The sequence below is a fragment of the Rhineura floridana genome, chromosome 12 (assembly GCF_030035675.1).
Source record: "Rhineura floridana isolate rRhiFlo1 chromosome 12, rRhiFlo1.hap2, whole genome shotgun sequence".
Classification (NCBI taxonomy): Eukaryota; Metazoa; Chordata; class Lepidosauria; order Squamata; family Rhineuridae; genus Rhineura; species Rhineura floridana.
Genome location: NC_084491.1, coordinates 36,392,496 through 36,411,616, shown reverse-complemented (window position 1 = coordinate 36,411,616; position 19,121 = coordinate 36,392,496). Strand labels below are relative to the sequence as shown.

Below are 19,121 nucleotides of genomic sequence, written 5' to 3'. Positions count from 1 at the left end.
GAAAGATTCTCAACATTTCCTGCTTTTTAAAGCCTGAGCACAGTTGGCTAATGCTCTACTGTGAGAATGGATCTTCCCCACTTTAGATCCCCAATATGATCACCAAAAAAAAAAAGTGCACAAAAAGAGAGAGGAGAGCCAGCCAAGGGGCTTTGTGCCTAAAGCAGACTTGGGGAAGGAATATGCTCAAGAGGCACCACAAGCAACCTCACACATTAGCTCACACCAAATCAGGCACCGCAACACAGGCTGTACCAAACTCCCTGAGCGAGGGGCTCTCTGCGGCTGGCCATTCCCCTCTGATTTCCACGCTGCCGTTTTCGTAGCCAGCTGCAACTGACCAAGCGTTAAGGTGGTGAAAGCAAAGCAATGAAAGAGCAAGTGTGTCATGCCTGCCAAATCAGGGCTTCAAAAATACTAACGTTGTTCTGAAATAAGTAGCACCCATTGCTTTAAACGCACAACGATTGCTCAAAGGACCATTTCTGCCATGGCGCAACCTGGTTGTGGAATTCCCTCCCATCAAAGATCTGCCTGGTGCCTTCTTTGTTATTCATTAGATGCCAAGGAAGTTGGTCCTGTTTAATGGTCTTTGGTAGCCTGTGCTAATGTCAATTCTATTGCGTATTTGTTTTTGTGTCTGGGTACAGGTTACATTTGAGTCAACATGGTGAGTGGGCTTCCTGGAAGTTCATTTATTTTAACTGCTACTTTTATTGGTATTTTAGATAGAGAAATCCATAGGATCATAGAGCTGGAAGGGTCCTCAAAGGACATCTAGTCCAAGCCCCTGCCAATGCAGAAAATCCACTACTAGACCACCACCCCAAAATTGACCATTCCACCTCCCTGCTTAAAAACCTCCAGTGAAGGAGGTGAATGGCAAAAAGACTCCATAGCCCTTGCTATTGGACAGAGACCTACTGTGGTGATGGGTGTCGTAACTGCCATGCCTTTTTCTCTGTCTGTAAATCATTGTGACCTACCACACCAGCCACAATAATGCAGTGTACCCACTACTCTCAGAGATGAAGAGAGTCGATGTATGCTGGCATTCTGAGGGACTGAAGAAAAGATGCAAAATGCAGGCAAACAATTCAGCTTGCGAAGATGGTAGCTTTTTTTTTACAAAAACAAGTTGCTAACCCTTATGACTATGATGATACACTCACAAGTGTATGGGCAATACCTGCTGAATCCTCAGCAGCCAGAGAGGTTGCAGATTAAGATTTCAGTGGCTTGGGCCAGGGTATGAAATACTTCTTGCAGCTCCCCACAACTTGCAGAAACAGAATTATGCAAAGTAACAGAAACTCTGCATGAAGTGTTTCATTCGGAGAGGTCACGGAATTTTCTTGACACAAAAATCTGGGACTGCCTCCTGGGAGTGGTGGTTAAGCATGGGTTAAGACAGAGCTCTACTTATTAACTCTTTGTAAGAAAAAATGCATTGTCAAACAACCTGCTGGAAACATGAATTCTTAGCATTACAGTAACAAGGAGAAAAAAATAACACACCCCACCTTTCCGCTGATTGTTCAGATTGCGCCCATAGTTGACTCGTCCACGGTTCTCGACTAGGAGTCGGAGTTCCCTGTATCCCTGTAAGGAACAAGTCAGGACAGTGCTGAATCCAAGAAAAGGCAGACACAGAAAGATGCAGAAATGCTTTAAGCTGGGATTCCTGCATTGAGCAGGGGGTTGGAATCAATGGCCTTATAGGCCCCTTCGAACTCTACTATTCTATGATTCTAAATATGGGCAAGGAGAGAAGCCAACTGACTTATCCTAGCGACGTGACTGCAGCAGATGGCTGCTCTGCCCCTTAGGGTGAAGATATATTGGATTGCTCTCAGTGCTTCCAGAGCAAGCTCACTGCTCTAAGAATGTTCCGTATGTCTTTGCCCTAAGTATATAAAAATGTTCCATCTGTCTTTACCCTAGCACAACTATTTCCCTAATCTGGAGCCAAGCTCTAAAACAAGTGTGGAGAACCTTCAGCTCTCCATATGTGGCTGAACTAGAACTCCCATCAGTCCTAGCCATACGCAGCTGACTGATGGGAGTTGAAGTTCAGTAACGTCTAGAAGGCCAAAGGTCCCCACTCCTGCTCTAAAAAGTTGCAAGTGTAAACCTGAAGCTGTCTTTGCACTGCACTGATTGGCTCGTCACCGTAACGTCACCAAAAAAGCTCATATCATCTCTTACTTGTGGAGCAGGTTTGCACTTGAAAGGGAGGGAAACAAACTTTCCTGTATTTTTTTAAATCAAATGAAATGTGTCCATGCAATGCTTTTTAAAAGAAAAAGGAAGCGGTCTGTATAAAATGCAGGGGAAGGACAAGACTGACAGCTGAGTTGGTACACACACATTAATCATTCCATCACTTGCAAAGGTTGCAGACTGCACTGTCAGCGATCTTTCCCTATTGCATGTGTCTTCACTTAGGAACTGGAATCAAGGAGGCACAGAAGCAGACAGTGTAGATCTAAGACACTCGGGCAACAAGCTTCAGTGGGTTTAACCGGCAGATTAAATCAGGAAAACTTCTAGCTAATTAGTCTCTGGGGGCAATGTTAAGAGGTGACAGGCAACTTTTGCCACTAGAGCTGAAGGTTAAGCTTGCAAACCTAAATAAAGTTACTAGAGGGTATATTCCAGTAAAGTCAGAAAGTTGTAGCCAACTAAGTTCAAGAGTAGACCCACTGAAATTAATATACCCAAATCAGTTATATCCATCAATTTTAATGGGTCTGTTCTAAGTAGGACTAACACTGGATGCAATCCAGAGGGCCACACTGCTCAGCAAACAAGTATAAGACTGTGTGGCATGGGCACACTGTTTCAGCCAGCCTTTTGCTTTGGCTACTCCATCTTCCCCTCCTAGCACAGATCCTGATCCACCACTAGCCTGATCTGACCTGATGGCAGAGAGATTCCCCAGCACAGAGAATGTTTGGGAAAGAGATACAGATGGTGCGACTGCCTGCAACTCACACTTCATACTTCCAACTGCTTACCTGTCCATTAGGAATTTGCAAGTGCTGTTCAGTGTAATCAAGGTAGCCAATATGCAGCGTATTAACAAACACCTGCGGGAGAGAAACAGCCAGAGCCTCATTTGTCAATCACGAAAAGCCAGAGGATTAGAGGGGGATTTAGGGGCTGGCGGGAGCAAGAGAGAATCAGGAATCCCTGGTGGGAACTGGGATTGCTGGGGTCTCTTCCAAGCTTTGACAGTAAGCTTATTGGTATAATCATTTAAAGAGCACTTATAAATAGGAGGAAACACCTTTACTTAAGAATCCAGACTATTCAGCATCAATAGTTGTGTTTAGATAGCTTCATCTGTCAATCCACTGTCATCTAAAATACCTCTTCCCATATCAACCTGCCTGTGTGTTAAGATCTTCTGCTGAAACCCTTCTTCAGGTGTCTTTATCTGAGGTACGCTGTACAAAAACCAAGGAAATATCTGACGGACAACCCCTCTTTTCCTACAGAGCCTCTCAGGTGTTAGTATCAGCAGAAGGTGCCCTCTTGGTAATTTTGCCATCTTCGGAACCACAGGGGATGGTGGCCCATTGGAGGGCATTCTCTATGCCAGCTTCCAAAATGTACAACTCCCTCCCCACAGAGGCGTGTCAAGCCTCCTCACTACATGGTTCTTATCGTTTTCTGAAGACACACCTCTTTTCCCTGGCCTTCGACAGCTACGATTTGTGCGATTTTTGTGGGTCCACCTGTGTTGTTTGATGGATATGCTTTGGTTTTTAAAAATTATTTAAGTGGATTTTAATGTTGCATGATCATATGGTTGTAACTTGCGCCAGGACATTAGGGTGAAGGGCAGGTAATAAATCTCTTTAGATAGATAGATTAGATAGATACATAGACAGATGCTCCATATATGGAATGCTCTAATGAGGCTTCCCTGGCTGGCTCCTACATTGCAATCTTTTTGGCACCAGCTTAAAACATTTCTTTTCACCCAGGCATTTAAAACCTGTGCAACTTCCAAGGATTCCACTAATGTCTGCTGTTTCATTATTGTGTGTGCATGTTTCAATGGACCTGACTGATTGTACACCATCCTGGAATTCTAAATAGAGCGATGAAAACGTTTTTAAATATGAATTTTCATGCTGATGTTTTTCTTTTAAAATCACAGACTGACACAAAAACGGAACAGAATGCACTTATTAATGCACACATGCAACGTATTCATGGGACTGGAAAGAAACTAGGAAAAATACTAGAAGAGGGGCAGACTTCTCCATCCTTCCTCTTCCAACCCACAGTGGGCTAGATTTGTTTTTTTTTGGTTGGCTAGTAACTTTTGTACTGTTATTTACATGAAGGTTGCATTCCATTTGCTCATTTAACAAAGATGGTCTACATTTCTACTACCCAAACCCCAAGATAGGCTTTTTAACTCAATTCTGCTGCATTTTCCACCTGTGCTCTGTCCCGGACATGGTTATGGGAATCCAGCTGTCCTCCGCCAGGTATGACTGTCTCGTACAGTGTATATCCATAGCCTTGCCCGTTGCCGTTGTTCACCGGAAGGTTCTCCATGTTAATGGGATGCTCGGACTTCATGGGCTGCGAAGCAGAAGTTGCAAACTTACGACACAATCCTAAGCATGTTTTATTCAGGAGTAGGTTCCGTTCAGTTCTATGGGACAGAATCTCTCTCTCTTTCTCAAGTTAGCATTCACCCATGCAAGCCATCACTTGATATTGCAGTCATCAAGCGAGGAGCACGAATACACAAAGAGGGGACCGGTGTCAACTTCTTGTTCATGCAGTGTAAAATAACCTGGTTCTTTCTTGGGAAACACTGGGGAAGAGAAGGGCTCGTTCCAAGTTCAGCACGGCAAGAGTTGGAAAAATTAACCGTTTTTTTCTGAACTCCACACAAGCACCCTACCAGCTATTAGGGATGCACAAGCATGCTTCTGGTCACATTGAAAAGGGTCAAGTCTTCATGCAGGTCCCAAGCAAAGGCTTGCAAAGTGCCCATCTCTGCTGTTACCACCTCCCCTCTCTGCAAGGCTCCCTGGAAACTTATCGTGGGACGTGGAGAAAGCAGAGGTGGGAGCTTCACAGTCTCTGCCAGTGCCTTTTCTCACCAGGCTAGGACTACAAGTCCTAGAATCTTTAGTGGGAAATGAATTGCCAGGGGCCTTCTCAATGGGCATCAGACACAAAAAAAGTCATTCTCACACTGATAATGCTGGTACCAAAAGTCCCAGTACAGTACATAGTGTGTGTCTGTATGTGTGTGCTCCAAAGGGGACTGGGTGTGCCTGAAGTTACAGGTGGCCAAACAAACTTTCTGGGGAGCCTTGGACAGGGAAAGGGAGAGGCAGGTCACAGGATCAGGACGAGCACAGCCCCACTTGCAGAAGGCCACAAACCTGCCATTGAGGAATCCATCCCTAGCAACTTGCTTTTGTGTGTGCAGTTCAGAGTGTGTGGAAAGGAAGGACTCCATTTCAACAGTGAAAAAATTTAGAACAGGCTCATGCATGGATGTTTAAGCCTTACCAAAAGCAGCTCGCCAAGTGGGGCGGAGCTGGATTGACTCTGCCAGTGTGTTTGCACCTTGCTGACCTCCCCACTGCCTTGCACCTACTAGTAAGCGACAGTAACCCACCTTCTGGGAAGCTAGCAAAGCAGCTTTGCCACACCCAGCAAACAGCTTCTGAGCCTTGCCAGCTATAACATCAAGCAATGACTCACATGCCTATATTGGGTACACACACCCTTGTATGCAAGTTGTCATTGGATGCAACAATAGACAAGTGTTAAGCATGGATGTTGTGAACCAATCTCAAGTCCTTTCCCAATGGGAAGTCTTTCCCAACCAGTGCGAACACACCACGCTCTGTTGAACAACACCAGCTCTGAAGGCCAGAAGGCCATGGACTCACACCATGTTGATTCTTGCACCTTTCATGATAAACAGGGTCATGGTTAGGGGCTGGTTCTTCTCCCAACACCACCACTGGAAAAGAGGTGCAGTACCTACCTCTACCAGACTTGGCAGCACCTCCCATAGGGAAATATACTGCTGCATCAGGATGGCCCCATACGATGCCTTGTTTGAAATGATGGGAGGTAGAGGATGAGGCACATCTTAGAAAGAAAGAAAGAAAGGAAGAAAGGAAGGAAGAAAGTGCTTATTATTTATTTTATTTATTAGATTTATATCCTGCCCTTTCTCCCAGTAGGAGAGTTCTCAAGTGCCCCAGAAAGCTACTGGCTTTGAAATAAGCTTATATCCCAATCTGAACTAATATGCAAACAAATAAACATCTTTCTCAAAACGTTTCTGATTTCTCAGTGCAGTTCAGCACCCTTTTGTTTCCCCATTGACTGTGTCTCCTCCTCCATCGTCCTTAGTCTTCCTGGCCTCCTTTGCCCTCAATGCCCTTTAATCTAATAGGCTGTGGTGACCTCACATGTTTATGGGCATCCTTGTGGGGTTAAGGGCTCAGACATGGTACCTGCAGTTCTGCCACCACCGTCAAAAAGTCACATGGGTCACTGCAGCCAATCAAGTGAAAGGGTAATGAGGGCAAACGAGGGAGAGAAACACTGAGGGAAGAGAAAAAGAAAAATGAAGATGGCACCAGGAAGAAGCAACAACAGTAAGTAGCAGCAGCAGCCGCCAGGGCAACAAAAGGGTGCCTGACAGCATCAACACAATGCATATCTATGGACAAAAATATATAAGCAGGAAAAGAGAGGCACTTTTAAAAAAGGAAAGCAATCACAAAAATGAACATACAACTAAATAAGCAGTTTTGGCTCAGTACTGTCTCAGGGCCTGTCTTTCAACTGCAATTCTGCCTTGAACCAGAATCAAAGGAACTGCTTGCCCACAGGACTGAGATTGGTGGAGAAAATAAAAGCAGTACATTTATTTGTTGACGAGAGTCCCAAAAACCAATAGGAAAAAAAATTTCTCTCTTTCCAATTTGCATGTGTTTTAAGTTTCCTGGCGTGGAACGTTTCCCCGGCAGTCAGACACTGTTATTAGTGTGTGCACCTTCCCTGCTGCTGTGAAGCCAGCTGAAAAGACCATTTCCATCGCAAGACACCCTCCCTCCCCCTCCCTTGTCCTTCTTTGTGCTCCAGAAAATGCTCCTGGCTAATTGACAGGATGTCGCTACATGGGGAGCAGCAGGAATTTTCAAGCTCTGCTCCTGTGGCACCGACTGGCACTTAGAAAGAACAAAGAAAGGTGTCCTCCCTGCCTGCCCCCCACGTTCACATAATTACCTGCAATGCCAGTAAAAAGTTCACGCAATTTGAAAAACTTGGAGGTGTAGTCTCCAGACTCTGTCAGCACAGCATCATAGTCTGGGAAACAAAGGTGGCAGTGGTCAAAGGGGAAAACAGCCAACCCAGAAGGAACTCCGAGCAACCCTACTTAACCAGGGCAGCTCACCCCTCCCAAATGGATCCCTGCATCTTTACCCAAAACTGAACCGCGTCGCTTGGTGGAAATAAGAGGTTTTCCCTGCTCCGTCTCTGCTTAGCTTTCTGGCCACCTATTAAAGGTTCAAGATCCTTGTCCTCCTCTGTATCGGATCACCCAAGCAGCTGCTGGTAACATGGCACAGTATAATGCTGCCTTGATGATGATGCCTCCATCGTTACCGTCTGTTTTCCAAGCTTTCCCTGTTTGTCAAAGCTAGACCCTGTCTTTAGTATGTTTGAATGCTTTTTATGGCAGTGGTAGCTGATGCCTGTTGGAACTGGTGGGGCGGAAGGCAGGAAGCCCAACAGTAGGTGGAGCCAGAGCCAATGACAGGCAGAGCCAACTCATTCTTGTTTTGTCTCTGTCCTCTTCCCTGCTCAATTCTACAAGGGCAACGCTGAGACTAAGGAGGAGGAGGAGGAAGTTGACAGGCAGTGCCACCACCTGGACTGGTTTATGTAAGAAAAGCAGACAAGCAGGGGACTGGCTGAGGGCGGACTGAGCTTAATGGGGCAGTGCTCCGCTTGCCCAAAGGGCTCCAGGTCTGTTGCATTCCTGCACATTTTACCGTTGTTCTTAGTCGTTTGTATTGATGGTCTTATTGTATATTTGGTTTTGGTGGTGTGTGGTTTTTTTTTTAAAAAAAGCTACACAAGTATATTAAGCAGTATAGAAACTGCCTGAATAAATAAATAATAGAACAGTCAGTAGGCATACTCAGCCTCCTTTGCGTGGTAATTTCTGCAACACCAAAACTATCAATGTACGTTTCTCATTGTTTTGTGTCTGACTAGCACTGGCTTAAAAAATAATATTGTCCTGAACTTCCAGTTGAGGTAGCTTTTCTACCTCCTTCTTAGTAGAAATCAAGCTTTATAGGAATTTATGCGGATAGTTTATTGGCTGTAAGTCGCTTTGGGTTCACTTTTGTGGAGAAAAGTGACTAGCAAATTAAATAAATGAATAAATCCCTCCTCCGCACATCATTAAAATGACTGTGTAAGTGGGAGTAGGGAATGAAACACACACTTGTGGAATGAATCTCAGGGGAGGGGCTGCATCTCAGTGCTATGGGGGCTCAGTGGAAGAGCGCATGCTTTGCATGTACAAAGATCCCAGTTCACTTCCCTTGGCGTCTCCCTTAAAAGCAACAAGGAGCAGATGATTGGGGGGGGGGGCACGAGAAACCTCTGCCACCAATACTGCAGAACCACTGCCAGCCAGAGCAGGCACTGCTGGGCTGAAAGAGCAAATAATCTGAGCTGGTGTAAAGCATAAGAAGAGCCCTGCTGGATCAGGCCAATGGTCCATCTAGTCCAGTATCCTGTTATCACAGGGGCCAAATAGATGCCTGACTGACTTCCAGGCAAGGGCTTCATATTATGAACAGGTAACGCAAATGGGTTGTTGGCATCAATTCTTTTTTAATCTTAAAATGGGGGGGAGGGGAATACAGGTTTGCATTTTGATGCCAACCATGTTTTATGGATGCTGGGAGAAAAAAACATACATGTGGAGCATATGCTTTGCCTGCATTGAGCAGGGGGTTGGCCTCGACGGCCTTATAGGTCCCTTCCAACTCTATGATTCTATGAGCACTGATCCCACAACAAACGCCCTCTGGAAGCATGCCTTGTGTCTGGTATGGAAGTTGGCAACCTGGGAATTTCCATTTCTGTAAAAGAGGGATGGGGAACCTCTGGCTCTCCAGAGGCTGATGGTCTCCAACTCCCATCAGCCCCAGCCAGGAAGGCCAATGGTCAGGGATGATGGGAGGAACAGTCCAACAACACCTGGATAGCCATGCATTCCCCACACCTTTTGTAAAGCAAAGGGGGGGAAAGCTGAACGTATGACGCATATTTAGCCAGGTCACTGGTCCAGCTAGCCCAGGACTGTCCACTTCAGGGGTGGGGAATCTGTGGCCCTCCAAATGTTACTGGGCTGCAACTCCTATCAGCCCCAGCCAGCATGGTGAATGACAATGAGAGCTGTAGTCAGCAGCATATGGAGAGCCAAAAGTTAACCACCTCTGGACAATTCCAACAGGCAGTGCATCTCTGAAGTCTTTACCTGCCACTGAGCTATGGCCCTGGCCCATAGGATTGGCTATTTTATTTTAGGCATTTATTTATTCATTTAAAAAACATCCGGCCTTTCTATCTGTCCAAGTGGTTCAAGTTGGCCAATGTAACCTTACCGTAGCTAGTGATGGTTGCTTTGTACTGGTCAAAATGCAGAGCACCATTCATGAAGCCAAAGTTAGTGCCACCGTGGAACATGTAGAGGTTGATGGATGCTCCCGCTTTGATGACTTTTTCAACGTTTCTCACCATTTCTGTAAAGAGAAGCGGAAGGTTTAGAGCGCCTCAGAACTAGCAATTGCCGGAACGTATTGTTACAGTACAAATAACAGGTGCCCATGGAGACATTTGGATCAGGGGAGTCCCTTCTGCAATATGACACTGCCTGGCAAGCCCAATTCATGCCTGGTAACAACACACATTTTCTACTAAAGCGTTTGGCAAAAACAATCCCTACAGCAACAAACAGACTAACAACCCCACTTCCCCCCAAAATCCGTTCCTCTTGGGAAAAGATTTCACCTTCCCTGTTCAGTTTAAGCATCTGTAGAAAAATAAAATGTTAATTTTATTAAAGCTTTTTACACCCACCTTTCAATACAAGATTCTCACGGCAGCTTATAGCATAGCATTAAGACAAACTAAAACTGAAGAGAAGCAAATGAAAATGGCAGCACGTACCAATTAAAAAGCAGCCTCACAACCACGAGAGTCACTGAAAAGCTATTCAAAACCACTAAAAATGTAACTTCTTTTCACCTGGTCCCTAAAACCCATCGCATCAGTGCCTGGCAAACAGATAAGGCAGGGGTGGGAAACCAGCGGCTCTACAGATGTTGGCGGACTGCAACTTGCATCATCCCTCCCTGCCGGTTATGGTGGCCGGGGCTGATGAGAGTTGGGTGTCCGACAACATCTGCAGGGCACCGTGTTTGGCCTAGCTCTGAGATAAGGAGTGGGAGGTCCACAAATGAGCCACCACCAAGTAGGCATTCCCCCCCCCCCGGGAGTCACCCGCTTCATCTCACAAGGATGAAGTTTAAATAAGAGGTCAAGCTGTTACATTCTGCAGTGGTGCTAAGCAATGAGCAATGTTTTAGAGATGCGTACATTTGGAATATATGCAAGTATTCCCCCGGTTTACGCAGGGCAGTGCTGTGGAGGACCTGTGGAAGGATCTACCCCCTGCTGCTGGCTTGGGGCTGGGAAAAACACTGGGACAGAGGAGGGTGGATAATGGATGGCAGCAGCACAGAGGATCATAGAGGAAGGGGATATTTTCTTTTGCTGCTAATTATGTTCTAAAATGTGGAATTTTCAATGTATTTTTGAAGTTGATTTTCATGTGAAATATTTTATTCCAATGCTTAGGAGGATGTCCTATTTCATTGTTAATTGCGGTGTTTTATAATGTGGATTTTTCTTCACTTTTTCCTGTATTTGACCTTTCTCTACACCTAAAGAAATAAGTGGGGGTGAAGTCAAGCAAGCAAGCGGGGCAGAACAGCGACTCACCATCTGCATCAAAGACATTATGAGGTCCTCCCCAGCTATCAAACCATCCAGTCCAGTATTCCATCACCATCTTTGGCATGTTGTCCTGTAAAAGGTAAAAACACAAGATCAACTGAATGCCTCTCTCTAGGAGACAGTACAAGCTTTTTGGTGCCAGAAGATCTTTCTTTTCGCACAGGCGTTTTAGTAACAGAGCATTTTTTAAAATGATTTTTGCTCATTTTAATTTGCCCTTTAGTTTGTTTGTTTTAACTAGATTTTGTCTTCTTGTGTTTTATTACATATATTTGCAGATTTTAAATTGCACTTAATAGGTTGTGGCTGAATTAGTTTTTATTCACACTTTTGTACAGCTCTCTGGAACCTTTTGATGAAGGGCAGTTAACAAAAAAAAAATCCAGAAAAATGTATTTGCCTCATTTGGATACAAATATTAGGTAAGGCACGGTATCTTATGAGACCATGTTATGAGCCTGTTTGCTCAGGCTAGCTGTGGCTTTCCTGGGCCTTGAGCAGTGTCCTTTCCCGGCCCTGCCACTGGAGATGCTGCGGGTCGTACCTGGGCCCTTCTAAGTTGGTCGACCTCTGTATAAGGCTGCTTGCTATGTTCGGTATCAGCTTGCGAGCTGAAGAAACTTCTGCAAGGCTGCGATGGAAACCCTTGTGTGAATTGGCTGATCCCACAGATTTAAGGGTTTGAAACACACATCGTGAAATACATGGCTCATTGGGAGGATAAGGGGGCAGTGGCTGGAGAGTGAGGGAGCCTTTTCTGTGGTGGCACCAACACTGTGAAATGCTCTCCCTACATATGATTGCCTGACACCTAAAGGATAACAAGAATGCCACCTGGCAAAGCTGACCCTCTTCTTCCATACTTTGAAAACATTATTTTATTGGTTTTTAGCTGCTGACTCTGCTGTTGTTGTTTTGTGGTTTTTACCGCTTCATAGGACTGTATTTCATTGGTAAATCCAAGAAGCACGCTCAACAGGCTTAAGGCAAAAGAATAGGAACCTTGACTCTGCCTGGTTTGAGGGGGAAAACACGGATATGCGCAGGAATATAGGAAGCTGTCTTATACTGAGTTAGGCCATTGGTTTATCAGGCTCAGTATTGTCTGCGCTGATTGGCAGCGGCTCTCCAGTGTTCCATATGGAGTTCTTGCCCAGCCGTCCCAGGAGATGTTGAGGATTGAACTTGGGACCTTCTGCCTGCAAAGTACATACTCTGCCACTGAGCTATAGCCCTTCCCTCGACATAACACTGGTTACACAGCAACACCACTCCAAAAAGTCAATATGCAGTGGATTTAGCCCTGAAGTTCCATAAATCTGTGTCAAATTTATTTTCATTAATTTCAAAGCCTTTTTATTGGCCAATGTCATATATGATGGTGAAGACAGCCTTTTGTGTTTCAAACTGGAGGGTATGTTTTAATTCTATTTTGGGTGCATTTACTTTATCTATCTATCTATCTATCTATCTATCTATCTATCTATCTATCTATCTATCTATCTATCTATCTATCTATCTATCTATCTATCTATCTATCTATCTATCTATCTATTTATATCCCGCCCTTCTTGCCAGCAGATGCTTCTTAAGCAATGATTCTAGCTGTTGGAAAAAACAAACTTGGCTTACCCAAGATAATGTGTTCAGCCTGCTATGCTTAAACCACTCCATTTAAGGAAAGGTGGGCATAGTCAATTAAAAACATAGAAGCACACCTAGAAATTTGCTAGAATATATTTCACCTCCCACTGTTTTATTTTGTGCAAACTGAGACACTCCTCATGTGCACTGGAGACTATTCTGTAGAATAGACAGTGCCATTATTCCACAATCGTTTTTGTAGTTTTTGTAGTGTACATTATGCAAAGTTGTACTATACTTCACATTCACAGAAACAGAAGCAAAAGAAAATGATTTACTATAGGAAACATCACTAAAATTGCAAAGTAAATATATTTAAAGTGAGAATCTGAACTATATCAACTGTCTTAATATTGTTGCTTCTTCCCTGCTAAAACAAGATCAGCAAAGCACGTCTTGATTCTCTTATTTCGGCTGTTTGCAGGTGTTGCCACTACTCACCGTATGCTCAGATGCACGTTACCAATTTCTTCCAAGCTACACAGGAAGTAGATTGGACTGTGAAAGACCAACCCAAATTTTGACAAATTTGTAGGGCAATACAATATCTCAGAGAGATCAGGTCTCCTGCTCCCCTATATTCACTATAACTGCCCAATTTCCCTGCTTTTAAAATTTGATAGAAATATTTGTTGGCTATAGGTACATTTTTAAACCGCAAAGGGATTCTTTTTCCTATTAGTGCATTTAGCCTCTTGACTACCGGCAACAGGACCTTCAGTATGGTTGCACCAGCATTATGGAACTCTGTTGTCTTGACAATTAGACAGGCACCTACTAATTTGTGCTTTAGATGCCCGTTGAGAAACTCTGGCTTTCCCCAGCAAATTGATCGTTCTAGTTTGCAGCCAATACGATCTGCTATAAAGGATTTTAATTGTACTTTGCAATTTTGTTTTTAATTATTGACTCTATTTTATATTTTTATGTACTCTTGTTTGGATCTTCCAAGTTGAGTGTTTTATAAATTCGTAAAATATATAAATAAAATATCCTGCACCATCCTGGCTTTCCCCTTGTTGTAGATCAATCATGGCAAGGACTGTCACGTTCTGTGGCTAAGACAATGAACTGAACTGAATGGAAGAAATAAAGGGAGTAGAGAAATCTGGGGCTGGAATTATTAAACTGCAGCCTATAATACAAGAGAGCTTGTTCATCAGCGGCAGGCTTTGGAACAGTCCTCTCTGCCTCCTCCCCACCCCTTATACCCTCCTCCCCTCTAAAAGCAGACTAGGACCCACCAGCCAGAAAACAGAAATCACATTGCTAGGCTTCCTCCTGCCAAGTCTTGTTGCCTTTAATTGCTTAATCGATCTCTCAATATTAGAAAAGGAATTACCAGTCATTCAAATACGTTAAGCGGTAAAAAGGATAGACAAGCACAGGCCTCATGCCGGAGATCCGAGTCAGGAAAAGGGAATGATTTAATCACACCTTGCTGGTGGCTTTGTGACAAAGCCAATCAACTGTGAACAGGCTGGTGCTCTGCATTCCTACTGTGTTTCTCCTGTGCCACTCAAGAGGGACACAGATCAGACTCCCCTTGCTGTCCAAACAGCTCAAAAGGGGCACAAACGTATCTGCTGCCTACCACCCTGATGCATCTCATGCCCCATGGGCTCCTGTTTGTGGTGATGACAGAGGCCTTGCATATTGCAAGGATCAAGGTGTGTGGATATGTCTGTGAATGCATGCAAGTAGATCTCTATGTGCTCAGAGCTTAGAGCAGGGGTAGCCAATGTGGAAGCTGCACCACAACTCCCACCATCCTTGACCACTGACCATGCTGACTGGGGATGATGGGAGTTGTAGTCCAATCAAATCTGGAAGGCACCATCTTGGCTACCTCTGCCTTAGAGGTACATTTCATGCACGTGTGCTCACAGAAACCCCCCTGGAAACAAACAGCTTTTGGAACTCATGTTGGTAAAAACAAAACTAACCAGTGTCAGTAGAGAATAGCTTTTATCTTCACCATTACTTCAACAGCCAGCATTTTTCACCAGAGAATAGTCAATGGATGCACCCACTGGGGTGGAAGAAAATGAAAATGAAATCTAGCCTAGATTTTGTTTCTTGGCCATGCTAAAAAGTGTGACAGAATGTTGGGAAATGATGTACAGAATGATGGGAACTGGCTTTTACAAATCAAGATCTTCTGCCTTTTTTAGGTCACAAAGTGCTTTGTCTGGTGTGGTGTCTTCCTCATGGGGTGGGGGACTGTTCCCTTTTTTAAACAGAGGAAAATTGGGGATGGAGAAGAAAGCCTGCCCAATTTTGGTCCAATTTTCCTTGAACCAAAGTGAGGATCTGAGCACAGGTATCCCATCTCCAGGTCGAACACTGAACAGCTCGGGCACCCAGCTCTTAAATCAGTTTTAATGGAGTGTTGGAAGCAATAATCTTTTATTCTTATCTTTTAAGTTCTTTTATTCTCACTTTCTTATATGTGCATGCACGTATATACATGTATGTATGTTTGTACGTGTACGCATAATGCATTTTATGTATTTTAATAATACTTTATGCATTTTAATTTACTGTAATGTTTTGTGTTTTTATTGTGTATTTTATTATATATGTGTGCGATTTTATTGTAGCCGCCCTGAGTGCCCTATTGTAGCGTAGAAGGGCGGGATAGAAATATTTTAAATAAATAAATAAAGGCACGCAAGAGACATCATCGCAGCTCAGGGATAAAGTCCAGCCAGACAAAAGCACTCAAAAGGGGTATGGGGTGCAGCTGGTGAGGACCATGACCTGGAGGTGCATCAGAAGGCCTGACAGAGAGGCCAGGAGGGCTGCATTGGACCCCTGGGTCTGAGATTCCTCACGCCTGGTTTAAGGCTTTAAAGGACACAATCAGCTTCTTCAGGGGCACTCTTAGGCACAACCAAAAAAGCTTCTTGGAGACCAAAGACTCACACTCGTCACAAGTGCTACTTATTTTACTTATTATTCTTACATTAATATCCCATCTTTCCTCGGAGCTCAGGGTGGTTTACATGATTCTCCTCCCTCTTCATTTTATCATCACAACGACCCTGTGAAGTAGGGGAGGCTGAGAGATTGTGACTGGTCCAAGATCACCCAGCAAGCTTCATTGCTGAGTGGGGATTTGGACCGTGGTCTCCTGGGTCCTAGTCCAACCCTGGCTCCTAAAGAGTGCAGCTGAAGGAGGATTTATATTCGAAGCATATTGTGCTCAATATGCACCAGGAGGCTTCCTCCCTTCTTTTCCTGCATTTGGTACTTCCCCATTTCTCTTTTTCAGAGCCATGAGCAGACGGCACGGCATATGACAAGGACATTGGGACAGCAGGTCTACCTTTGGGAAGCTTCCTCCTTACCTGCATTGTGTCGAGGTAGAGCAGGACACCTGGGTCCATCTTCTGAAAGTTAACAGTGGCCAGAGCTAAGGGAGTGGGGTAGGGGGAAGAGAGAGAGAAAAGAGATTTCACTTAGGCTTAAATAGAACATGAATCCACCTTCCGTTCAAAAGCACTTCCCAGCCTAGCCCAGACACTTGGGTTGGCCGCCAGCATTTCACCACAGGATGGAATTCTGCCCAGGCTGCATCATGCACACGTTCTACCACCCTTGGTTGACACATGGACGTGCATCACTTGATCACTATGCACTTGTTGACCAGCAGAGGGAAATGTGATCCAAAAACCATGGGGTCTGAGGGGATCATGCATGCCAGCGGGATCAAGATTCACGCATGCCAGTCACCACTTGACATTGTGCTTGGCTGAGTGGCAGACGATGTGCCTGTGTGAACCAGCCCACAAAAACCTCCCATTGGAGATCATTAAGCAAGCATGAAACGTCCTCCACCTGAGCGATCTGAAGGCACGTGAGGCCACCACCCTGCTGAAGCTAAGTGGGTTTGGGTCGGGACAGTGCCTGGATGGAAGACTGCCCAGGAGCCACCTGTCGGCTGCCTTGGGTTCCATGATGGAAAAACGGTGCGATATAAGAAGATAAATAAAACACATAAATTCCATTTTATTCCTGTTTACTCTCTTCCTCTCTGCCACTACTATGTATCCTACCAATTACAGGGTTGTGTTCAACTAAAGCCCCATCTGCACTGTGCATTTAAAGCAGGATTGCACCACTTCAAACAGTCGTGGCTTCTTCCAAACATCCTGGGAAGTGTAGTTTGTTAAGGGGGTTGAGAGTTCCTAGGAGACCCCTATTCCCCTCACAGAACTACAATTCCCAGAGTTCCCTGGGAAGGAGGATTGACTGTTAAACCACTCTGGGAACAATAACTCTGTGGGGGAAACAGGGGTCTGCTAACAACTCTCAGCACCTTTAACAAACTATAGTTCCCAGGATTCTCTGGGGGAAGCCAGGACTGTTTAACGTGATATAATACCGCTTTAAATGTACAGTGCAGATGAGGCCTAAGTCCTACTCAGAGTTGTGTCTATTAACTACAATAGGTCTGCTCTGAGTAGGCCTAGAACTGATTACCACATCCATAATTTGGTAAAGACACTGGCAATTCTGCTATAGAATGCCCCCCCATATACAGCTGGCAGGGTTTGCTTATGGAGAGAAAATTACTATTAAGCCACTTTGACTCCGTAGCGTAGCTAAGTCCTTATACTTCTAGCTTAAAATGTTCAGGGTGGTGGTGGAAGAGGATGCCACAAGGCTTAATGACCACCTGCAGAGCAATTAGGGATGCTGAGATGAAAAGCTGCACACCAAAGCAGCCCATTAGCATATGAACTCGCATCCACTCCAGTCCAGTCCCCACCCGTCTCCAGTGGCTGGGCTCTAGCTGCGGGGATATCTGCTCGCCACAGGAGCTTCTCCCGCCTCTACGGGAAGGCGAGCAGAAGGAAGTGGGCACAAAACTGCCATCTGAGCAAAGTGGCCAGCTCTCCCGGGTTGCTTCCAGAAGACCTGTTCATCGAGCACCCGTCCTGATGAGCTTGCACAAATTTTGGGAGAGGGGTTAGACGACGGCAGCAGGAGACTGAGCATTCATTCAGAATTGCTTTGTGGGGAGGTCATATGATGTTGCATCAAGCAAGCGTTAGCCCGCACTTTCCAGGGCATTTCCCCATCACTTTCTTTACTGCAAAATGCCCGATTTTGGGGGACAAACGGGTTCGTTGCATAGAACTGCCAAATCAACTAACTGCTGACTTGTTGCACCCACTGCTGGCATACAGTCCCTGCCAGATATACCCCCACGGGAAGGCGGCCCTCAGCAGAAAAAAGGTTCCGCACCATGCCCCAAGAATAGTGGAAGAGGTCTTGCTATGGGTTCCCTACAAATGCTGGAGTGCAGCAGATGCGTGTTTGCACCAGGTCTACCACCCTTTGGAATTGCACGCCTGTCTTCTCCCTGAGCCAGCTCACACAGTTCAAGATAGTTTCCGATGCACACTGAGCTGCTCCACCAAACGTAAAGGGTGCACAATACTCGCGTGCAGGAAGACCCACAGGTTATTTCTCAAAGCAGGTTGGCTTGAGGCAGCTGAGGTGACCCAAGAGGGAATAAGGACAAGAACTGCTGGCGCCCTGAGTACCTGGCAAGATGGACACGTAGGCGGAAAAAAAGGAAGATCAGGGCCACATGCATACCATACATTTGAAGTATATGGTTTGTTAAGGGTGCTGGGAATTGTAGCTCTGTGAGGGGTAAACTACAATTCCCAGGATTCTGTGGCGGGGGGAAGCCATATGCTTTAAAGGTATGGTGCAGATGTGACCCAGATGATGGCATTGGGATTCTCGGTCTGTTAGGAAATAGGAGAGGGGATAGCAGGAGAGAGGGGCCATAGCTCAGCGGTAGAGCAAGTGCCCGGCACGCAGGGAGTCTGAGGTCCCGACCCAGGAAGTTGGCAGAGCTGGGAAAGGCCCCTCTAGGCCTTGGACAGCTGCTGCCGTCAAGGGTAAGCAACACCAGGCCAGATGGTCCATGGCCCAATTGAGGATGAGGCTGCTTCAGATGTTCTTATTGGTTCAGAAGGCAAGAAGAACTTAAGAGACAGATACACTGCTGTGAACTCTAAAGCAGAGATGAGACTTCAGATATTGTAGGACTCCGAACTCCCATCAGCCCCAGCAAGGACAGCCAACGGTCAAGGATGACAGTAATTGGAGTTCAACAACATCTGGGGGGCCATAGGTTCCCCATCCTTGCTCTAGAGCCTTGCCCTGTTTGCCCCACTTTTAGGACCACCCATGGACCACATTGAGCCAGTCTCAGCTCAGTTCTTTTTTGCAGCCCTGCTACTTGAAATCTTTTAACTGGAGAAGCCAGCGATTGAACCTGGAACCTGGAACCTTTCACCTGCAAAGCATGCACTCTGACCTATGCCATCCTCCTGTATATT

At 45.3% G+C, this 19,121-nt stretch overlaps 1 protein-coding gene across 1 annotated transcript in view; it reads right to left on the bottom strand.

Moving 5' to 3' along the window:
• The window catches only part of GLB1L2 (galactosidase beta 1 like 2), a 77,927-nt gene that overhangs the window by 15,238 nt on the left and 43,568 nt on the right, over window positions 1–19,121 (bottom strand). Inside the window, exons 8-15 of the mRNA XM_061593009.1 lie at window positions 16,107–16,171; window positions 11,095–11,179; window positions 9,696–9,833; window positions 7,294–7,374; window positions 6,038–6,144; window positions 4,459–4,605; window positions 3,021–3,092; window positions 1,524–1,602 (exon numbers count right to left, since the gene is read on the bottom strand). Of these exons, the coding sequence (XP_061448993.1) occupies window positions 1,524–1,602; window positions 3,021–3,092; window positions 4,459–4,605; window positions 6,038–6,144; window positions 7,294–7,374; window positions 9,696–9,833; window positions 11,095–11,179; window positions 16,107–16,171 (774 nt within the window). The remainder of the gene's footprint in view (window positions 1–1,523; window positions 1,603–3,020; window positions 3,093–4,458; window positions 4,606–6,037; window positions 6,145–7,293; window positions 7,375–9,695; window positions 9,834–11,094; window positions 11,180–16,106; window positions 16,172–19,121) is intronic.